At 32.4% G+C, this 24754-nt stretch overlaps 1 protein-coding gene across 2 annotated transcripts in view; it reads left to right on the top strand.

Annotated features, from left to right (window-relative positions):
* LOC118195197 (voltage-gated potassium channel subunit beta-2-like) overlaps window positions 1–24754 on the top strand; it is a 610691-nt gene that overhangs the window by 133363 nt on the left and 452574 nt on the right. For both annotated transcript variants that reach the window (XM_085827033.1, XM_085827032.1), the window contains one exon: window positions 10838–10945. In XM_085827033.1, the coding sequence (XP_085683159.1) occupies window positions 10899–10945 (47 nt within the window). In that variant the 5' untranslated portion in view covers window positions 10838–10898. The remainder of the gene's footprint in view (window positions 1–10837; window positions 10946–24754) is intronic.

Raw genomic sequence — 24754 nt, 5'->3', positions numbered from 1 at the left:
ATTTCTGTTTTTGTATTCTTGTCGCCCATTCTTTCTGCATTCCGTATTGTCTTCTACATATTAAGAGGCAATTAAATTGGATGTAGAATAATAATCATCCAATCGAATGCAAATTAAATTGTCAGAAACAGGCATATTTAAAATTTCCAACGCCTTCGTAATGTAGGATACAATTACAAAACTTCCAATATTGGTACTTGCAAAAAAAAAAAAAAAAAAAAAAAAAAAGGCATTACACGTAAATATTAAAAAAAAAAAAAAAAAAAAAAAACAGGGGTAGCGTCATTTAAAATTAGTGATGTTAAGGAATGTCATTAACTACCTAAAAACAAATAAAAGTACCCTAAAGCAATTCATTGAGTCTACTCCTAAAAAATATTGCCAAAGAAATGCTGTTTTTTCATACTCAAAAAGTTTTTTTTAATCATTGAAGACGAGACAATTTTGCATGGAATTTGACAACTTTATTTATTGACCCATTCTGCACTATGATTCAAACATTTCGAATTCAGGAAAATATTTGTTTTTCTTGCAAACCGGAATTGCATTTAATGAGGAAGAAATGAGAATTCCTCCTTAAATTAATGCTAAGACGCTCCTGCTGCTTCTAATCGCAATTTCAAGGGATTGTCTCCACATTGTGAAGTGGAATGAGATTTTTAAAATAAAATTGTTAATGAAAAATGGTCGACTTTTTCTCATTTTGTGTGGAAGAAACGTCTTCTTATGAACTGCTAAAATAATACAGCTCTGTGAAACGATGAATTTCAGATGTAATCAAAGATAGGCAAACACACTGCTTCGAAATAAAAGCACGAAATATATTGATATAAAAGCCTTATTGCGTTGTTGATGAAAGCAGAAGAATGTAAAAGACCTCAGATAACATATGTTGCTATTAATATTAGATGGTAGTTTTTAACTGCAAATATCAAAGAATGCAGTGAGATTAATAAACGTCGCAAACTTTCATGAGTTACACAAAGAAAATTATTTACAAAATACGTTGAAGGAGGGTTATTTGTAAGGGAAACGTTTGCAATGCTTAGTAAGAACATTTCATAACTGTTAGTAATTTAAAAGCGCTAAGTTTCTGAAATCAAAAGATAAACAGTTATATTTTAGAGATCTTCAAACGGCGACTTCCAATGTTTTGTGATTTAGTTCATATTTCTGAGTTGAGTTGTAATAAAATAAATAAAAGAATGTCACCCAGACGGTGTAGTGGTTAGGGGAACTTACTGCGAAGGACACGGGATCGAATCCCGGAGAAGGCACGGATGCTTGTAGTGTAGTGTCCGTGCGGCATGGGGGTACACTAAATATAGCCAAAAGTCCTCTCGAGAGGTTAATGGTAGGGGAAGAGGGATAGCAGACCCTCGGACCCCTCCTCCCAGGGTGTTCTCTATCAAAATTGGGGACGGAAATGATCGAAGTCGGATACACAGTACTGTCACCTGATATGGTGCTCAAAACTTGTGCCAACTACAAACGCAGTCTTGCACTACTAACCACGATTAATTTCGTTGGCTTGTTCTGATGTTAATGTCAGACAAGTGAGATTAGTCACAACAAACAATAGAAAAAAAATCTGAAAGCTTTCAGAGTTTATATCAAGCCTAAAGGGACGTTTATCACATTTACACACAGATCGAAAGCACTTGGCTTAATATCTATTCGGGTTAAAATATTTAAAAAAAGCCTATCTTTATAATTTGCGATAGACAGTGCGGTGGAGATAAAGGTTTTTTCCTTACAGTGTTGCCATTGCTCGCTTTGAAATCATTGAGTTTATTAAAGCAAAATTCGTTAAAGCTTTGCAAAATATGAAACAGACTATAAAACAAATTCGAAATTCCTAATTCGGGCTTCCAGGTACCCATATTCGGATGGAAGACTACGTTGATAGCTCTAGGTACCGTTCTTTTTTCACAATGCGACAAACGTACATATATTCGTGCAGATGCTTCATTATTTAATTTCTTTAAATATAACACAGGAAGATATTTGGAAACAATTTGAAAACTGAAATGGATAAGTATAGTGAAGCAAAATGGCGTTTGGAGAATAATAACCCTTTTGGGCTAAAAATAAATAAATAGCTTTGGAATGTTATTAACCATTTGACTTTCGATTACATTAGTCTTTTTAAACTGTGAGTTAAATATTTGATATTATGAATTTGTAAGGTATATTTTAATTTTCTAACGGTTATTTTAATTTCGAATCCCTTTCCTATCAATTCTTGTTCCCACTTACAACTTCCTACCAGAATGAGGCTAAGTCACCGTTGAAGCAGTTACGCTTGGCCGTATTATGAGTCCCTATTGATATTCGCCGGCTAGTTTAATTTAAGGACCAACTACATTAGATAATTGTGTTTAGCTTCGGATAAGTCTCATTTAGTTAGTTTAGTCTCATTTAGTTAGTAGTTAGTTCTTATTTCTTATTTTGAGTTAAATCCCCGGTAGAGGCTTCCTGTAAGCGCGAGAAGAGGCCGACTGCTATTTTATTTGCGCGAATAAAAGAGTATTTTAACCCTTTTAGAGTCTACGTCTTAGTTCCTCTGAGCTCAGCAATAAGTCGCTACGTAATTCACTGAGTTCCTCGAAGTTTCATCTTAGACAAAGAATTGAGGAATTTTACAAAATAAACACCAACATTTAACTGAAAATGTTTCATATCCTTATTGGTTCACACTTTTATACTAACCTAATAATTACACAACGTTACAGTTATATTATCTCTTTTACTGCATATGGGGTCATCCATCTTACGATCTCATTTTTAACCAAGTTAAATCCCCTAACAAGCTACCCGGGGCTAGCTTGTTAGGGGATTTGACGGTATTATTTTTAGTAATTCTAGCTAGTTTTGTTTTAAAAACAGTGGCATTTCATTTTATAGGTATCTTTCATATTAGAATGTGATTAAAAGTTACAAATACAATTTTTAATGATGATTAAGAGAAAAGAAATATGGTCAAAATTATTCAGAGAGGTTTATTAATATTAAGAGCAAAATAAGGGGAAGGGGATTAAAAACCCAGTAAGAAAACATATGCAGTTAGGATTGCATTGAAAATATTATTAATACTCTTTCAATAATTAATAATAAAAACTGAATCTACTAACAAATTTCCTATTACAAATGTGTTTTCATAAATTTTTATTTCCATTTTTGCTACATATTTATTATGAATTATTTCTTTGCAGTGTATGTTTGAATTCTGAGTTACACGATTCCGAAATAAAAGTAATGCATTTGAAAGTAGCGTTGACATTTAAAATAAGAACAAACACCGAAGAACTTCATTGAAAAAAAAAAAGAAACAGAAATGTTTTCAAATTCTTTTAGCACGTCTAATGTGACGCTAATTTCATATGGCTTGCCCGTCTAGCCAACATAAATTTCTCATTATGAGTTGAATATTTTAATGAAATATTTATTACAATAAACAAGTTAATGAATCAATCATTACTGCGTCATGAACTTAAAAAATGTCTTGAAATGCTAGGCTCACGCAACGATTTTGTAAAGTATACTACGAAGAAAATTCGTAAAACTTAGGTAAGCTAAAGGAAAAAAAAACTGTACCAAAAACGTTGTGACACACTGCACAACCTGCATTGGCCTACGTTTCATTTGCCTGGTATCGTTTCAATACAACACATGGCAAAATGCGCGTATAATATTTAAGCTTACATGCTATATATATAAATGAACGTATCTTTATATGTTCTATATTGCATTTTTTATTTCTTCCCACCATTTTAGTAACGATGATATTATTGAAAATTTACTCGAATTATGTGTTTCTAGTAACCATGGCTCCGCGGTCACCGGTGACCCCTTGGTGCTAGGAACAAACTCAGTGCCGGTCTCCGGTGACCTCCATGGCATTCAACGTGTTAAAGCATTTTTGCGTGCTTATAGGTTCGTAATAGAGTGAATGCACACAGCTTCGATGATAGGTTGATAAAATTTATTTGATCCAAAGAAACAGGTCAGAGATCTGGAACTTTCTACAGAAATAGTCGTACAACTCTTCACAATATCACGCCCACCAGCGGCCGAGCAGTAAAGACGCTGAACACTGGTAGTACGGTCCGAGGTTCGAATCCCGCGAACGGGCTGGCTGCATGGGCGTTTTCGTGGTTTTCCCCATGTGTAACGTGTATACGAGCCAGTTTCCCTTAGAAAGTCCTCCACGAAAGGCATCCCTCCTCTTAGGCAGATAGCCCTAGTGTGCTTTGCCATAATTAAATACACCAACACACCACACCACCACCTTCACAATATCACAACGTACAGCCAGTAGTTGTACTTCAAACTACTATTAACGTTAAACACAATGCAAAACTCAGCTAAAGAAAGAAGCTGAACCGAAGATAGTCCTCGGAACTCACTCAGCTAACAACAACTACAACCGAGAGCAGATGCTCTCTTTCCGCCTTATATTTTTTCACCCGGCCGCAGAGATATTTCTAGTATTTTCTGCTTCTCAAAACTACGAGGGTAGAGTTACGGTTATATCACGTAGTGGGGAGACGGCGCTAAACCAATCAACCAAATGGTAAAAGCGGGGTGCCCGTCTTCCCCGTTCCTAAATCCTAAATTCCTAATATATTGATCAATTACATTTATTCAATTACAATATTTATTACTGTAATACAGGAACCAGACCCAAAATGTCGCCAAATGGTTGCCATGTTTGGCGACTTCTGGCAATTTCTTGCCAAATTTGGCAACGAAGGTTAGTCGCTAAGCCGTTGTTAGATTGAAGATATCTTGTACACAGACCCAAAATGTCGCCAAATGGTCGCCAAGTTTGACGACTTTTGGCGATTTATCGCCAAATTTTGTGCCAAAAAATTGCCAACCCTTTGTTAGATTAAAGATGTCAACAGCCCCAAAATGTAGCCAAATGGTCGCCATGTTTGACGACTTCTGGCGATTTCTAGCCAAATTTGGCGACAAAAAGTAGTCGCCAAACCGTTGTTAGGTTGAAGATATCTTGTCAACAGACCCAAAATATCGCCAAGTTTGACGATTTCTCGCCAAATTTGCCGACGAAAGCTAATTGCCAAATCGTGGTTAGATTGGAAATATCTTGTCAAATTACCGAGATGGACTTGCTCTTGTATTCTTACGTTTCCGACATAGCTTGTCTCTCGATTTTTCATGTTACATTACATAGAAAAATGCAACAATTTCACATATAATTGCACTAAAATCATCTATCTACAAAATTCGTAACAGTATTATTGCTTCTTCATCAGCATTTCCAGAATGCCTTCGAAGAATTATTGTTTGTATCTTGGGCGGCTCTGTTTGCACATATGTGAACCTGCGTAGAATTTCTCTTAATATTCTCCTAGCAACAGCGCAATAATTGTATTGTTTTCCATTAATAATAATAGCATTGTTAAGAAATGTGTATACTGTAATTCTAATTTAATTTAAACAATTTCCCAAACTGTTGCTTTATATTCTGGAATTAGATGTATACTTATCTCTATAACGTTTGCTGCGCCCCCCTTCAGTAATGTCATTGCTCTGGTTCAAATGTTAATTTTGATGTCAAATGTTCATGTCGTGTTTATGAAAATTTGCTTTTAGTTAAATAATAATAGTGATCGATTGTAAAATCCTCATTTCTTCTCTAGTAAGATAATATGTTTCATCTGAGTGAAATTACATTAATTATAAAAACAGAAATTAAAATTAATGTAAAAATATGAAATGTAATACTAAACGAATGTGTAAATAAAAAGAATTGAAACTAACTTAGACAACCGAAAAATTGGAACATCAAATAATTCCAAATATCTTTTTGATTTCGCTAAGTCCTAGAGAATCAAACTCATTTTTATCCATACCTAAATCGAATAAACAATCACATTCGGAATTGACACTAACAAATTTCTTCAAATTATCAGTGTTATCAAGTTCAAATCAAAGATATATATCTGTTCTTTTACCTCTTAATCCAATGCATGACTTTCCAAAATTGGTATTGAATTACTTGACGAAATGAATCAACATGAAATTTTTTTTCCTCTTCTGACATCAAGTTAAAAAGCAAGTTAAAATTATTCTTGTACACCTATTTGAAATTAGCCTGAATCCTCTTAATATCAAACGTTAAATTATTTTCTTTGCTCAGACTTCAAGGAAGCAAAATGTAATCCTTTTTGCATATCCAAACTTTATGCAGGACCGCCCAAAATGCTTCAGTGTGTTATGCATTTGGGTCAGAGAACATTTATAATAGCTGAGTATAAGTCAAGAATTTATATATATAAGTACAAACATGCCAATAAAAAATTAAAAGTTAGTATAAACTATACTTTATTTTAGTGCAAATTGTAGGAAACAATCGGTTTCAAGAGTGATTAACATACTTGGCTATTGTATGCAAATCTAAAGGTACTTTCTTATACTATGCAATTCCTATTCTATGTAAAGGTACTTTCTGATACTATGCAATTCCTATTCTATGGAAAGGTACTTTCTGATACTATGCAATTCCTATTCTATGGAAAGGTACTTTCTGATACTATGCAATTTTTATTCTATGGAAAGGTACTTTCTCATACTTTCTTTTCGCCATCGACTTAACAGCTGGCCCACTTGGTTAGGTGCTTTTCAGTCTGTTGGAACCCGTCGATGGAATTAAAAATAAATACATGCATAAATCTAAATAAAGAGCTTCGTACTGTGTCCTCCGAGGATTGGCCACGAAACGAGGAACATTGAAATAAGGACCAGAACGTGGAAAGAAGGTGCATGGTGGGGACTGCTGAGACTATTATGGTCACTATTCATTATTATGAAACAAAAAAAACTATGGTTGGAACACCTTTCACTATTATGGTACATGTTAGGCATACAGTTATATTAAGGATGTGCTATAATAATCAGGTACAGATATAAAGATGATCAAATACATTACAAATTGTGGGATACATTAAATGAGTTATGGATTAATCATAATATTAAATATAATTAAAAACAGAAAAAAAACTTTCTTATACTGTGCATTTCCTATTCTATGGAAATCGAAAGGAACTTTCTCCTACTATACAATTCCTATTCCATGTAAAGGTATTTTCGCATACTATTCTATGCAAATTTCTATTCTATGCAAAACTAAAGGTACTTTCTCATACTATGCAATTCATATTCAGCGTAATTCTATTTTCTCAGAATTCATATTTTTGCCTCTTCGAATTTCCTTTTCTTTCCAGTAAGAAAAGTTAATAAAATTCTAAATTTTGAATGCATTATTGCATATGTAAGGCTATCATTAGAATCGTTAGATAGAATAAATAATGCTGTGTAATAATTTAAAAGTGAAGTATGAAGGAGGACTGAAATCAGCTTCAACGAAGAAGATATCTTTTTCGGTTCTTCGTAATAACAGACGCTTCAGTTTATAAACGATACATGTGACAGTTAAGTTCTTGTTACACATGCATCGTCTGCCTGAACATAGAAAGAAAATAATCAAGGGAACGAGATTCTGTAACAACAAACAGAATATTTATTAACTTAACGATAAATTAACGTAAGGAAACAAAAGAAACAAAAAGGAGAAGTGGTCCACAGGTCTGTGTGACCTACAGCAGCAATGCAGCCGCTACAGGCGTGGCTACTTGTAGTGTCAGCCTGGATTTAACCGCAACCAGAAATCCAAATACCGCTAACAGGTGGCACTTCCCTCTCAGGTACAATGCGGTACATGCGGCGCTCAACCACGCGTGGTATTCAGAGAATTTCAGCACAGCGTTTACAAACTTTCAGGAGATATAGAGTACATCTACGATGGAAAATAACATGGCAATGTATGGTCAAAAATGATTTCCTCGCGCGGTAGTAAGGATACAAAACACAAGAAAAGAAGGACACGAATAGAGTGAGATAACTTGTTTACTAAGCTTAGTAATAGCTTAAATGTTGGAACGCACATCACAGCCTCGATGAGTATCTCCATCTGAATACAACGTATCCTCAACATTGGATCGGCACGCGTGGTTCCGTGCATCGTCCAGCAAGATCGTCAGACCACTCTTGCATTGACTATTTCCTCTGGGGATACGTCAAGACGCTGGAGTACGAAACCCCTTTTAACAGTGCAGAGGAACTTGTTGCACGTATCGTGGCAGTTACTGAGAAAGTCCGGGACACGACCAGTATTTTCCAGAACATCTGATCTTCTATGTGCCGCAGATGTGAGGCCTGCATCACGAACCGGGGTCATAATTTTGAACACCTTCTCTGATGACGCTAGTTGTCTGTTTTTGTACTTATTTATTGATTTCTTCTGAAATAAGTATAATAAACATGTTGTGCTGAACCACCCTGTATATAATCAATATCTACCGCTTATAAATTATATGTATAAGAAATTCTTTCCTATTACGTTTGATAATACATATATAGGATAAAGAATATGTAATGTAAAATTTTAACTTATGTTTATTTTAACTTATGCTTATGTTTTTACTTCCTTGTACGAAGTAAAAAGGAAGTATTGTAATCGCGAAAAGTTTCAGGCAGCATATTTCAACGAAAATATCCATTTTGACCGTTATCGAATTCGAATGCTATTTAAAGATATTTTTGCGTCATATCTGTACGTAAGGACAGAATAAAAGACTCTTTTCCTCCAAAAAAATTATAAAACTGCTTTAAAATGAATTCTGAAGATAATTTTTCATGGTGTCTGTACGAACGTGTGTACGTACGTATCTCGCATAACTCAAAAACGAGTTGCCTCAGAATGTTGAAATTTTGTATAAAGGACTGCTATAATATGTAGATCTGCACCTCGTATTTTGGTTGCAATCGGCCGCACCAAACGTATATAAATATATTTATATATATATCCAGTCTGTTACCCGGCTCAGTGATCTCAGTTTCTTTACTCTTATATGTTTGTAAATTGCACATTTTTTGCTTTAAAAATGATTGAATTATGTTGTTCTTATCTTCCGGTTAAGGTTTTTATGTCTTTAGTAAACCTGTATGCAATATTTTTAGAATTATCAACAATTTTAAAGCTGTTTAAGAGCCGCTAAGCCTAATAATTTTTTTGATGACGACCATTACTTGTTTACAGTTGAAACAGCGAACTAGTGGATTTGTTGCCAATCTAGAGAAATCTAGCTTCGCAACAACAAAGATTACGACTTCATTTATTATTGCGAATTAAATCATGCTTAATCCTTTCTGGAATTTTTTTCGAGGAAATAAGTATTTAGGATTTACTTCGTAATTTTTGATACATATATTTTGAGTTTTTATGTATTTTTGCCTTGTCGCGAAGTGAGAACTGAATTAATTGAATGAGAAATACTCAATCGTCTGTGAAAAACTCTTTCTTTTTTGTTTTGTTTGCTTAATTTCTTTTATACGTCGTTCTAGCTTTATTATAGTATTTGAACATGTGGCAAAGATTAGACAATTCTTTAAATGATATAAATTTTGTGCATTCTGAATTATAATATGAACGAAATATAATACTGTTAAGTGAATCTAGCGCCAGATTCCACATTTATCCACTTTAATGTCAATTCAATATGTGTGTATTGACGCTATTCACGGCACTTTTTTTTTTACAGGCACATTCATTCAGCTAATGTAGCCTGTAATAACAAATACAGATTATTTCAAAAGAGTAACAATATATATTTCAAATTACTTTGTACGGTTTATATTTATTTTAACTAACATTTATTTTAAGTTTAAACTATCTTTCCTGTCAAGCCTTAATTGCCAATGCCAGAGTATGTAAATTTTAGTAGAACGCGCAAGGATTCAAATTGTCAGCGGAAGTATTCTGGGTTAAATAGGAGGGAAACGAGTTCGAAGGTGAGCTTTCTTGCTTAACGAGCGTGGAGGTGGCTAGTTAGAAATTGAAGAACCACGCGTTTCGGCCTGTGTGCTTGCCTCGGCAATTTGTTAATCTTTCAACGTAATATTCAGAAGTTTGCTGAATTATCAGCGGTATCTTAGAACGCGGTGAGGTTAGTTACGTTTAGAGAGCCTCGTAGTTAGTCACTTGTTATTATCTCTTTTCAGTTTCTTATTTTTATTTTACCGCCGGGTCGGCGAAGTTTGTGAGCGTCAAGAGCACGCATTTGTAATTTCTAAAGTTGAATAAAAAGGGATTTAAACCCTTCTCAAGACTTTGGTCTACTTTCCAGTTCTTAGCAGACACCACTATTGTTGCGTGCAGGTTGGAAGCGTGCAACATTACAGGCTTATTATAAAATTCCCTGAACGGGCCATCGTTTTTAAGATTAATCCATATTTTCTGATTCTTATAGAATACTCAAGGCGTGTGTACTTAAACATAACGTAAAATATCTTTCAGCGCAGACAGATATTAAAATTTGCAAACAAAAACGTGAATTTTCGAATACAGCTATAAGACAACGGTAATATCATTCTGTAGTGTTAGCCAACTTTCGTTCCGTAGTACGCGCATTTCATCTTCGTTTCTCCCGCCACTTAAACGTACTGTTATCGCTTCTCTTGCTTTCATTAAATACATTTTCATTAAATACATTATAAAATGTATTTAATGAAAATAGCTTCAACGAAGTAGTAGCATTGTGAAACGCTACAATGCTACAGCTAATTTAGCTCATTTTGTCAAAAATAAAAGAAGTGCTGAAGCGGCCGTGATTTATGCTATATACTTATGCACGTCTTCATGTTCTATATTCCCATTATCAAAACTTTTAATCCTCTTACGAGGTGATATACATGACAGATATTTCTCTCTTATTTGATAATACAGATAACAGACGTTTTCCTCTTACAGGTGAGAAGAAGCGACCCTGAATGCACCATCCATTCCTCCTTTCCGCCCTCTTCTTATCTCCATGAGCATTGATTCGGATTTCAACAAAGGGACAACCTTGAAGAACAGGTAACTGATAATGCTCCCTTTAAACAAGGATAATACTTAAAAGAGAATAACTTACAATTACCCAACAAATAACTGTTAATAACAATAATCTGTTATTAACAAATGAACGTTATTAAATGTCCATGCTAATATTTTAAATTAAAACATTCAACAGACGAATTTCGATTCATTGTGCTACCAAACATGGTAGATATCTAAATATCTGGAGAAATTAAGATCTATCCGGATATTCAGAAAATCTGGGTAATGGGATTACCTGCCTCTGTTAAGCAGAAGTTTATTTATTGTAACGCAAGTCAGGAAATTTTATTTTTTTCATTGATCGCATGTTATTTAGCAAAGAGTAAAAGAATTAAGAAGAGATATTTTTATTTCCTTACAGCAAAATTAGAAACCTCATACTCTGCAGGCGAAATTAGAAGAGAAAATAAAAAGACTTTATTTCATTTACCGAAGCATATAAATCACTACGACTTTCATTAAATTAATATTGTAAAAATAATTTCTATTCTGCAAACTTTAAATTTAAACATCAAATTCTTTTGTAGTTCTGTTAGTAACTTATTATTAATAGCTCTAATTCTACTAAAATTAAGTAAGATTTATTATTTATTTCCCTTATGTTTTGTAAAACAAAATATAAAACTTATTTTCTATTCAAAAAAACTAACTTAAATTTTCAGTCTTTTACAGCAATAAACCATAATCATAAAAGCAATAAATCCCAGCTTTTAAAGTATGTATTATACTTAAGAGCACTGATTTCAACGATTCTAAAATATTAAACGGTTTTTGCTTTATATTCAACTAAACAAAAAATTAAAAGCGTAAATAAACTTAAGTTTGGTATGGAAAGAACAGGAAGATAGAAATAAAGTTCAAGATATCTAGATTCATATAAATAGAGTTTAAGGTATTTGGAGTATGATCATTATATTCCTACGTACGGAGTTCTGTAAGCTCTATCTGTATCTGTAATTATAATACTTACTTTAAGAAAGTTTACTTTAAAAAAATGAGGTAAAAGTTTTTATTTAGTTTATAAAAAACAGGTAGAAATATGAAGGACAACTATTTTATTTTCGTGAAATTAAATTCGCAGTTTTCAGTTTTATTTTATGAAATTAAATTATGCCGAACCTTAAGCCAGCAAATTTGACATCTTCACTATTTCGCGTTGAAGGTATTTCCTTTGATTTTAATTTCCTGTCTTTCAATCGTATACGCCACGATCTTAGAATATAATATATGCCTTTAATGAATACGACTTAACGTAACGAATTAAGGAAAGTGACAGTTTTGTTTAACGTTTGAAAACTGTATTAATAGACTTCCACAGCATTAGTTTCAAGTGCTGCGTAATTTCGTCAGCGCAGACTTATAATCAGAGATAGTTCAAGAATTTTAAACATCACTTAAAATTTCTCTAAATTATTTACCTTTAACCCTCAAACGAAATAAATTTCAGTTATTCAGGACATAGGATAATAATTTTCATGCAAATTTATTTATTTGTAATTGTATCATTGTTCCACAAACTGCATGCATCGGAGAATGTTTTTACTTCCTTGTACAAAGTAAAAAGGAAATATTGTAATCGCGAAAAGTTTCAGGCATCATATTTCAATGAAAATATCATTTTGAATGCTATCGAATGCAATTTAACGATGTTTTTGCGTGCCATCTGTACGTAAGGACAGAATAAAAGACTCTTTTCCTCCAAAAAAATTATAAAACTGCTTTAAAATTAATTCTGAAGAGAATTTTTCGTGGCGTCTGTACGAACGTATATACGTACGTAGTACGTATCTCGCATAACTCAAAAACGAGTAGCCTCAGAACGTTGAAATTTTGTATATAGGACTGCTATAACATGTAGATGTGCATCTCGTATTGTGGTTGCAATCGGCCGCACCAAACATATATATATATACACTCTGTTACTCGGCTCAGTGATCTCAGTTTCTTTATTCTTATATGCTTCTAAATTGTGCATTTTTTGCTTTAAAAATGATTGAATTATGTTATTCTTATCTTTCGGTTAATGGTGTTATGCCTTTAGTAAATCAGTATGCAATATTTTATTTAGAATTATCAACAATTTTAAAGTTGTTTAAGTGCCGCTAAACCTAATAATTTTTGCCATGTCGACCATTGCTCGTTTACATTTGAAATAGCAGAATAGTAGATTTCTTGCTAATCTAGAGAAAGTAAGCTTCGCAATAACAAAGATAACACCTTCTTTTATTATTGCGAATTAAATCATGCTTAATCCATGCTGGAATTTATTAGAAGAAATAAGTGTTTAAGATTTACTTCGTAATTTTCAATGCAGACATTTTGAGTTTTTATGTATTTTTGCCTTGTCGCGAAGTGAGAGCTGAATTAATTGAATGAGAAATACTGAATTGTCTGTGAAAAACTGTTTCTTTGTTTTGTTTGCTTAATTTCTTTTATACATCCTTTTAGATATATTATAGTATTTGAATAGAACATGCGGCAACGGTTAGATTATTCTTAAGATGATATAAATTTTGTGCATTCTGAGTTAAAGAAGGCCTCATACTATTCACCATAATAGTCGGTGGTATTGTATACATTTTCGTTTTCTTCTTATTTAGCGAAGATTTTACTTCATTTTCTTTACTTATAGATTTACTTATCAAATTGCAAAGCGTTATGAACTTTGTTCCTGCCAAAGCAGGTAGACTTTGTGTGTAAATAGTTTTTACTCTTGTGAAACGTTTCAATGTACTGCAAATTGTGTTTTTCATCATTTTGCTGTCCAATTATTGCTTATCAGAAGAATAATTTTGATGAAATTTTAAAAATGCCTTACAATACATCCTGCAAGAGAAGGCGCCACCAGAGCTCCCGTCAACTAAAATGTTTTTCATCCCTACTAATAGATGGCGCCACACAAGCGCCTCATTTGGTCAAAGTTTACTTATTCTACGGACGGCGTCACAGGAGCCTCCGTCGCTAGTAATCTCTGAGTTCTAGCACAGCATGTTCATAAGAACTTCCATATTATTGGATACAACCTACTCGATTCTTCAAGTATAATATATTGGTAAAGGCCGTTAATAGTCGATTGCATCTTACTAAATGATAAGACATAGACATAGTTAAATAATGAGTGAACCTAGGGCCAGAGTGTCGCTATGGTAAACAAATAGAGTGAATTTTAAAGAGTGCATTTATTCTTTTGGGGTTTATGCGCTATCGAGGAAGTAGATTTAATTCAATCCAATATGTTTAAATGAAATGCAAGAAAAAATGCGTATAATTTAATATTCCGTACAAGGAAGTCATGTAGCGCACACATCAGATTTTTTAAACTTCTAGTCAGAACATCGTCGAATTTTAAGAGTTTTCTTCATATTCTTTATTTATAAGCTTCAAATTGTGTCATTTAGCTGAAATATCATTCTTAAATATGAAACATAGTTATACAAAAAATATTTTTACATGCGTCTTTATGAATAATTTCGTTAAAAATTATGCAGTATTAAAAAGTGTCAAGCAAGTCTTTAACGGGACACGTGACATCTCGGCAGGGGAAATGTAACTATTTTGAGACAAAATTTACTAGGGTTTAACGTTTCTCAAAATAAACTTATACTCTACATCTTTTTTTTTTTTTTTTTTTTTTTTTTTTTTTTTTTTTTTTTTTTTTTTCCATTTAAAATAGAGAGGTTGTAGATTTTATAAAACACGTAAAATATAAATTAAAAGCCTAATGTTTTTAAAAACCAGTCCTTTAATTTCTCTTACCTTTGACGAATCTTTTGTAACATTGTGCTACTTTGATACACTTTTTTTAAAGAATAGTGCCCAAATTCCTTCAAATGTGTCAGAATGGTTAGAAACATATCATTTGAGAATAATAAGCAGTATTTTACATTTTACTTAAAAAGAAAAAATATTAAAAATAAATTAGTAAATATTTGTGAAAATCATAGACAAAAATAATATTAAATTTTTAATTTATCCAAAACCAATGATCATAAATTGAATATCCTTTTCACCAGCTGATTTGGCTTTATTGTGGCCATATCAGACATCTGTCCCTTCTACGTCTCGTAAACTGGTGAACTTCCTAGTGCCTGTTTGCATTTTGCAATGAAACATTCGGTCTTTTAAAATTTCGAAACCTGCATAAATTATATATTTTTCGAATCGCCTCTGTTTACTTTATTTTCTTAGCCCAAAATTGAAAATTTCAAAATTTTTATGCCATATCCTCTTAAGCATAATTTCTGGAAAATTAATCAAATGTTGCCAAAAAAATCAATTTTTCTTCGCTACACATCTTTCTCACATAGGATAATCTTTTAAATAAATATCGTTTTTATACTAATTGCTTCATTTACTTATAGATATGTAATCGTAATGTTTATAAATATTTTCTCTGGAAGTATAGCACTACTTTTGATTTCTATTCATTTCCCTTAAGTCCTTCTCACGAATATATCCAATAAAATACTTTTGTTGTTATATTACATTTTTAACTAATGGCAGCTGCCATTGAGTGATCATTGTTATTTAAAATGCGTGACAACGGCTCTCCTAGCAACAATGCGTATAAATCTGCTAGTGACACAAACTTCAAAGTATAATGATTTAATTTTATGACGCCCTCTGACGGTTAAAAACGAAGCTTAACTAATAAATAAACTATCGGATTGTAAATGCTCTATAGCTCTGATATTCTAAAAATGGTAGGAATTTTCTGCAAGGAAAATTAAGCAAAAAATAGGAGAATCCATATTTAGTTATAAGCTTTTTTTTTTCCGACCATGTGTCATGATAAATAAAATTTATTAATATGATTATTACAACATACTCTATGATGCATATATATGTTTTTGCACTTTGAAGCGTCTTATCAGGATCCTTGCATCTTAGAAACATGTTCGTCATATCTCTCTAAACTCACTTGGTGAATTTGTAGTTTGCATGCAAAGTTATAATTAACTTTCATTATATTGTAGCAAAAATTTTTCTTTTTGAGCGAACCCAGTGGGTAAGACGTAAGCTTTGGAAACTGGAGATCTCGAGTTCGAAACCCATAAAAAGCAAGCTTTATAAAAATGGCTTTTTATTTAAATTTCCTTTCTGTTAATTTGTTTTCTTTATGTTCTATATATTGGAGAATTTTCTGCACTTTCTAGAACGTTCCAAGTCTAGAATATTCCAGCTCATTCATCAGGTGTATATAAGTGGTTACTCATTCAATTCGAATAAAAAAGTCTTAAGTTCAGACTTTAGTACCTGGCTCTTTATTTGTACAATCACTTAAGCTACGCCAAAATATTTTCATCCTTGAACTTTAAGGACGTAAAAACGTAAGAAAAAGTGCATACAAAGTGACATTTTAATGTTTTACATTTGTAATTTTATGTTTAGTTTCGTTGTTACTTTGTAGAGACATTAGGTTGTTTTAAAAAGGAAATGTGAAAAATGTGCGATGCCTTTGCCGAGACTCGAACGTGGACCTCTCGAATACGCGCCGAGTGTGCTACCATTACACCACGAAGGCATGCAGAAAGGAGGGTGAAAATAATTTATATATTCCCCCTGGCTACTCGGAATTAGAAGACCCAATCACCAAATCCTGGTGGTGAAGAATGATGGTGATGATTTTATGACGCCCTCTGACGGTTAAAAACGAAGATACGGTTAAAACGACACCACTCAAAGGTGGTGACCTTTGAGTTCGGGCGCCACTATAAAATCATAAGGCATTTTTTTTTTTTAAACAGAAGACATGAAAATTGAGCAATGCCCTTGCTGGGACTGGAACCTGGACCTTTCGAATACGTGCCGAGTGTGCTGCCATTAATTTACGAAGGCATTCAGAAAGGAGGGTGTCCGCCGATAACATCGCGGCGAAAACATCGCGGACGAAAACGTCGCGGAGAAAACAACGCAAGGAGAAAACGTCGCGCTACAAAACATCGTGGGAGAAAACATCGCAAAGAGAAAACATCGCAGTTCTAAAATATCGTGGTACAAAACATCGTCGTCGAAAATAAAGCGGTTCAAAAACTTCGCAGTTTGAAAACATCGTCGTCGAAAATATCGTGGTAAAAAATAAAGTATCTACAAATGATCGCATGACGATAACATCGCAGACATTCTTTTTTCGGGTTTTAATAATTGGAAATGGATATTCCCATAATGATTTGTGAGCGTAAGATGTAAAGAAGGATAATTTTTACTTTCACATTTTTTAAATAACTAATAAATTTTTGCTGAAAAAATAAGAAGGAAATTTAAGCATAAATAATTAAATGCAACTTATAGCTTATACTTTTCATGAAAAATTACCAGTAAAAGCATTACAAAAATTATTTATTAATGGCCTTTGTTAGTTAACTATGTCGGTTTAAAATTCCATTAAGTGCTATAAGTTGCATTAATTTTCTATGCTTAAGTTTCCTTCTTATTTTCTTAGCAAAAATTTATTAGTTAATAAAAAATATGAAAGTAAAAATTATCCTTCTTTCCATCTTGCGCTCACAAATCATTATGGGAATATCCATTTACAGTTATTAAAGAATGTCGCCGAAAAGCATGTCTGAAAAAAGCATATCTGCGATGTTATCGTCATGCGATGATTTGTAGATACTTTATTTTTTACCACGATATTTTCGACGACGATGTTTTTAAACTGCGAAGTTTTTGAACCGCTTTATTTTCGACGACGATGTTTTGTACCACGATGTTTTAGGACTGCGATGTTTTCTCCCACGATGTTTTGTAGCAAGACGTTTTCGCCTTGCGTTGTTTTCTCCGCGACGTTTTCGTCCGCGATGTTTTCGGCTGTAACCGAAATGAGGGAGAAAATACCTTATAATGCCTCATAACTTTCTATACATTTATAAAAGTAATTTGAATGTTACTCTTTTGAAATAATCTGTATTGGTTATTACAGGCTACAATAGCTGAATAATTGTATCTGTAAAAAAAATATGTGCCGTGAATAGCGTCAATACACACATATTGAATTGGCATTAATGTGGATAAAAATTGGAAAAGCAAATAAATGTAACTCCTCACTGGAAATACTAGTATGCTTTTTTACGAAATATGAGAAAATAATTATAGTCTCTGATCTCTGTAGAAAGTAAAATGAAACAAAGTCATATTACTTACACTCGAAATAGAGAAACGTAACAACAACATTTAAGTCGCAATAGGTAACAGTAATTATTATTTTCTCTCGGATTTCATTCTTGATATCATGAATGAATAGTCTGATAATCTAAGTGTAAGGAGAAACGGAACAATTATTGAATAGCTGAAACATTGCACTCAGTGCAGAGGAAGAATAATAAAAGGCAGCTGCAGCACCAATAAAGATAAACCTGGAAAATAATTTCACTGTAAATCTCCTATATTTTAGTTACAAATTAGTCTAGAAATGGAAACTAAGAGCTCATAAATCCTTCCTACTTACAGATAGTTCAGTGCTTGGGTTGGCAAAAGTTATATAATAGTTGTAGTCAGAGAGGTTAGAATATATGGAATAAGCATAACGTCACAGAATTGAAGCCATAGACCTTATAAGAAATAGACTAACCCAGTTGCGTTTTCTCCCTTGTCTGGCGCGTTCCCGGCTGTCACCTTGATCACATCCGGAGGAGTAGGGACGACTTCCAGAAATTAGCAATGGTTGGCTATTGCAGCGCGTACAATTGTCACGAAAAAGCTGGTGGTAGTGTCTCATTTCACAAGCAAGAATTTTTAAATATTTTTATTTCTGACACTGAGATTGCTTTTTAAATACTTAGCATGTTTTTCAAGCAGAATTAACGTTCTAAATAATTATAAAGCTGTTGCATGCTTTCAGCTGTTGCATGCTTGTATATATTTTTAGCTTTTCCTATGATGTAAGCGAATTTGTAACTTCTTTTTTTTATAAAATAATATTTTAAATCTGAACTAACAGAAAAATTCAACCAAGTAATTTTCTCTTACAATTACTAAAACTATAACTAATACTAAACTATAGCTAAATACTAAAATGCCTAAAAATGAATTTTTGAAAGTTTTTCTTTAAAATTTATAATTTTTTGCTGCTTTTTTAAATTAAAGTTAAATTTTAATTCCTAGCATTATAACTAATCAAAAATAAGAATATTTCCCTACTAAAAATGCCCCATAGAAACCAGTAAAACTTTTTATGGGTACCCATAAGATTTTATGGGTTTTTATTGACTTTTACTGGTTTCTGTTGGTCTTTGTGGGTTTTTTTTACTGGTTTCAAAATGACCCATAGAAACTAGTAAATTTTTCTACTGGTACCTATAGAATTTTTGATGGTCTCTATTGACTTTTACTGGTTTCTATTGATCTCTGTGGGTTTTTCTTACTGGTATCAATTGACACCCATACAACCAACATTCAATGGCAGAACTTTGTACTGGTTTGTATAGGTTTATATTGACTTTTACTGGTTTTCTTACTGGTATCAATATAATAATAAATCTTCTGTTGGTTTATATGGATTTATGCTATTTTTTTATCTGACGTTAATATACTTGTAAACAATAAAATTAACAGAATGAAAATATGATCTCTTTAAGACCACCAGAGTAATCTGGAAACGCAGGTGGTCGTTTTAGAGAGGGTTTTTACTAAATATGCTTATTTATTTGATTAAAAATTTTTTTTTCGGAAGCAATAACAGTAATCATATACACCACACACAACGAGGTCTCTCCAAGGCGACCAGCCGCAAATAAAAATTCATCTTTGCAAGTGGTCGCCTTAGAGAGGTGATGCTCAATACCGATAGATACTCACGTTCTCAGAGATACGTTTATCTTTTAGAGGTGGTCGTCTTAGGGAGGTTGCATCTACGGAATGAATCTCTCTAAGGCGACCAGACACTCTTGCAGAATTTTCTTTGTGAATGGTCGCCTTACAGAGGGAATATTCAATACCAAAGTATACTTATGTTTTCAGAAATACTGGTCTCTTTCAGAGGCGGTCGTCTTAGGGAGGTGGTTTTTGCTACGAATTGGTTCTCTGAATACACACACATAAGCACTTACATTTCTGATATTACAAATAAACACCGGTATCAACCAACATCTCTTTAACGCGAACAAGTTCATTCAGAATCGCAAAACTTTTCTCCCTGTTAACGCTGACGTGAAAAAAAAAATTCTCCCTCCCTCCCCCACTCTCAGAAGTTTCCCAAACAAGCAATATGGCGCCGCTCTAGTTATTGTTGTGCGATGGTGGTGTTATTTTCTTCGTGGTTGTAGTAATGCAATATATTATTTACTAGGATTTACTGTATTACAAATTTTACTATGTTTTACTGTTTAGAAATTAGTAATAAATAATAAAATACCAGCACTGACTATGAATATACAACTAAAGCCATGCACGTGTAATCGTGTCTAATGTTTGAGAGAACGTTGCTGATAACAGACTAGTTGTGAAATGGAGATTCTGTGCGTGAAATTGATTTTCCATCTTTACTTTTAACCTGAAAAACAATGTGCTTAAAGACTGAAAAGTGATAATTTCAGACTTGATAATTTGGTTCAGTGTGCAGATGCAGAAATATAGTTTTTGCATCCTACTGAAACTGTATTTTGGAAAATTTATTTATTTTTTTTTTTTTTTTTTTTTTTTTTGATTACAGTTTAGAAATACTTTTTTAAAGCTTGTTCATGTAGATGCTTTATCATTTGAATATTATGTACTAATAAATTTGAGCATACCTTACTTAAAAATGATCTTGCATGATTCAATTTTTCAACTAATGTGATGTGGCCGAGCAAAAAGAATGTTTTTTTATGTTTTAAAAAATGTACTAATTATATTTCGCGAGCAAAAAAGGTAAGTTTTATTAATGAAATAAACATTGAAATATTTAATGTGTTTATTACTTACTGAATGGGGTAGACAAGACATACAAGCTTAAGGAATCTTTTTTCCACTACTAAAATTATGTGAAAATTTAGATGATCATAGTAGCTTACATTGTTTTTTCTTTTTGGTCTATTTTTCTTTACAAGTATGAGACTAGAACCACATTTTTACATTAAATATTTTGTGCTATTTTGTTAAAACACATATAATCATTTTTATGCATACTTTAATTTTCATTATTATTAGTTTGATGAAGAAAATTTCAAATGTGTTTTTCATAAATTGCTTTTGAAATAGAAATAGATTTGTGAATAAGATTTATGTAATATTAAATGTACTAGTCTTGGGAGTATTAAAAGTGAATTATTTATTTGAAAAAAATTACATTAAGTTGAAACCTCATATAGTGGTTATTTTCTTAAATGACCACCTCTGATAATGGCACATTTGTCAGGACAATAATTAAATAACAGAACTTAAAAAATCATTCATAGTTTTGTCAGGCTACAGGAAACTGGCATTATCTCGAATTGTGGAGTTGATTGTTTTAGGAACGTTTTGCTGTATAATCAATTGACTTCGGTGTAGTAATGTTTACGTGGGTATGAATTTTGCAGAAGTAATTGAACGTTTTTACGAGACATTTAAAACCAAAGCTTTTCGGATCATGAGTCTTATAAGGGCGCTGTTATAGCATTGCTTTCAAATATAGTTAGAGTAATATTTAAACATTTTTTTCGGAAGCACTTCCACAGGAAATCTGTTTGTTCTCTGCGTATGAAAAACCCATATAAATAAATCTTCTGTACAGCCTTATACAAATGCAGTTAAAATTACTGTCATTACAATTAAGCGAATATAGCTACATTTGTTTACAAAAAGTTATTGCTAAATACTGCACTATATCAATTTCATTTGGCATTGTAATTTCAGAAAATGCTCAGCATGAGGTATTTTTATATTATATAATCTACTGTCAAAAACAATAGCTACCTTTTCAGTACTTTAAATTTTACTATTGAGAATTTTTATGGTTCAAAATAATATTTCTATACATTATTTCAAGTATTCTTTCTACAATAGAAATCTAAATAACTTGCACCTAAAACACTGACTCAAATTTATTCCAATAATGCATCGCTTTAATTAAATTTATGTTCCTTTGAGATGATATATGAAAAACCTTGTGTAATAATAAATTATTAATATATATAGGTAAATGGTATTTTTATATATTTTTTCGGGTAAAGTGCAGAATCGCCCACTTATTTATTTGGCACTTTGTACAAAAGTAAAAGGAATTGGATTTTTGTCAATTTTCTTTTGACTTTTTAAGTGAAAATAGGTCGATGTGTACATGAATAAAGTCAAAGGAGTGCACAATGGCATTTTTGTGCAATTCTGGGATGTTTTTTTAAGTGAAAATATGTCGATGTGTACATGGATACCGAGTATGTGCAATTCTTAAAAACACTCCAAGCAGTGGGCGATTCTACACTTTCCCCATTTTTCTATAGGAATTTAGTTTCATTAAATTAGATATTTAGTATAATTATGTGTATATGAGTATATTCACCCTTATTCGCATAGATGGAATTTTTACAGTACGAAAGTTAATCTGTTTTACATCAAGAACTATATATACTATAAATACCCATTATGTTATAGATTTTATTTATATAAAATTTGTGGAAGATTATATAGCACTAAAAGTGAGATACGGAATAAAACATTATATGCTATGAGATATTTTCTTAATTCCCGAACTGTGCGTTAAGAATTGGTATTTGTTGAAACTTGTAAATTTTTAAAATTCATTTTGTTACAATATAATTTATTGTATTTTGGGTACTATTAAGTTTATTATATGTTATCTTCATGTTTCATTTATTTTTTGAGAGATACAGGTAACATTCAAAGTATTGTAATAAGGGGTCGACACAGTGTTTGTATATTATTAGTTCTTCACTACATTATATTCTTGGATTCATCCTTTCTTCCACGCAAAACATCTATGTGTATGCATGGCATAATAAGCTGCAGGGTGTTACTATCATTGGTAACCGAGCTTTAAGAGGATAGCAAGTATGCTAAATTTGAACTCTATGTTAAGTTTCTAATTTGCAAGTCCCGTATTTTTTTTGCTTGCTTGTTAATAATGTTTCTCTTCCTGAAAATTTGGGTTTCTTCTAGTTTTGTTTTTTAATTTGGTTTAGTGCATTGTAGGTAACTTAAAATTTAAGCAGATGCTAGAAAGTACCATCCTTTGGCAATACATTTCTCATTAGGTATCAAATTGTTAAACAAGCTGATGTGATTAAATACAATTGTTTAATTTCCCAATTAAAGAACTGAAATACAAATATATGCAGTGAGGTACAGTACTATATGTATATATTTATAATGAAATGAATAATATATATACAGTCAAAGTAATGATTCGCAACCATCAAATGAAATGATATTATATATATATGTAATGGATTCTGTAGTCGAATACAAGCAGCTGAATCCGTAATGAACAGCAAGAATTTTGATGGCTTAGAGATGTTGAAACTCTAATCCACAATGAATAAGAAATTTGGCAGTTGAGGTAGATTTAATTCAACTTTTCTTTCAGCAAATATGTTGCAGCCACAAACAAGTTGGCACATTATTTATGCCTATTCCAAAAATTAACATTTTTAATAAATGTGTAGTAAGAAACAATGACTGCAATCCAGCAAATACAAAGCGTAAAAAGCAAATGCGTTATGTTAAGGGTGAAATCTTAATTAAGACCGAGTTAATTTTGGTTTTCGATGCATTTTTACTCGTATTTGATAGTTAATACTGCTCTAAAATTACAATTGGCTGTTTGAGTTTTAGTTTCTTTTACAACATCAAATTATGTAAGAGTCATATGACATGAATTAATCTCGAAATGATGCAGTGCAGAAAGAAACTGTTTTTAGAATAGAGAAGGAAAATTAATTTTACGCTGCTAATTTAATCTTTTGCATATTCCTTATTTTTCTTACATATATACATGTACATATATCATTCGATGGTTGTGAATCATGACTTTGGTTATTATCTTTCTATTCATTTTATTTTCAGAATTATATAAAGGTAGTTTAAAATTTTGTAATATGTTTATAGATATTGACGTGCATTAAGGACAGGCTCGTAGGCTTCTAGATATTTTAAAATTTTTATTTATTCGCATTGAGTTTTATTTAAAATTACTTTACATGCTTTCTCCGCAATTTAGTTCTGTTCAATGCTAATTATGTACTTCTGCTGGTTTATGTTTTTATGGAAATTTGATTTACAGTTCTATTTTGGTGTATTGTTTTTTTATAGGGATTCTGTATATGGATACTCCACTATAGTATAATGCTATTGGTTCTGTTTATGGGTTTTGTGCAGCGATTTTTCCAAGAGGTACCTTTATTGGTCTGTGGATTTTTGTGTAGTGGTTTTTACAGGATTTGGCATATGGGTGCCTGTATAGGTGTACATGCTTTTGTTTACTGGTTTTTACAAGGCATAGACCTACGGAATATCCATTTTTTTTTATGGAAATTTGGCCAATGGATATGCATATAAAGTTTTGATTTTTGGCTATGGGTTTTTCCTGGGATTTTGTTTATAGTGCCTACAGTTCTACAGGTTTCTACAGAGATTTGGCCTACTCGTATCCGTACAGTCGTACGGGTTTCTGTTTACAGGTTTTTTTTACGGGTATTTGGCCTACAGGTACCTATACAGCCGTGCAGGTTTCTTTCTATGGGTTTTTACGGGAATTTGGCCTACGGGTACCCGTACAAACGTACGGGTTTCTTTTTATGGGTTTTTACGGGTATTTGGCCTACGGGTACCCGTACAATTGCACGGGTTTCTTTCTATGGGTTTTTACGGGGATTT

The sequence above is a fragment of the Stegodyphus dumicola genome, chromosome 11 (assembly GCF_044657685.1).
Source record: "Stegodyphus dumicola isolate Sdum_Otavi_A_Nest chromosome 11, ASM4465768v1".
NCBI lineage: Eukaryota > Metazoa > Arthropoda > Arachnida > Araneae > Eresidae > Stegodyphus > Stegodyphus dumicola.
This window is presented reverse-complemented; position numbering and strand designations above follow the sequence as displayed.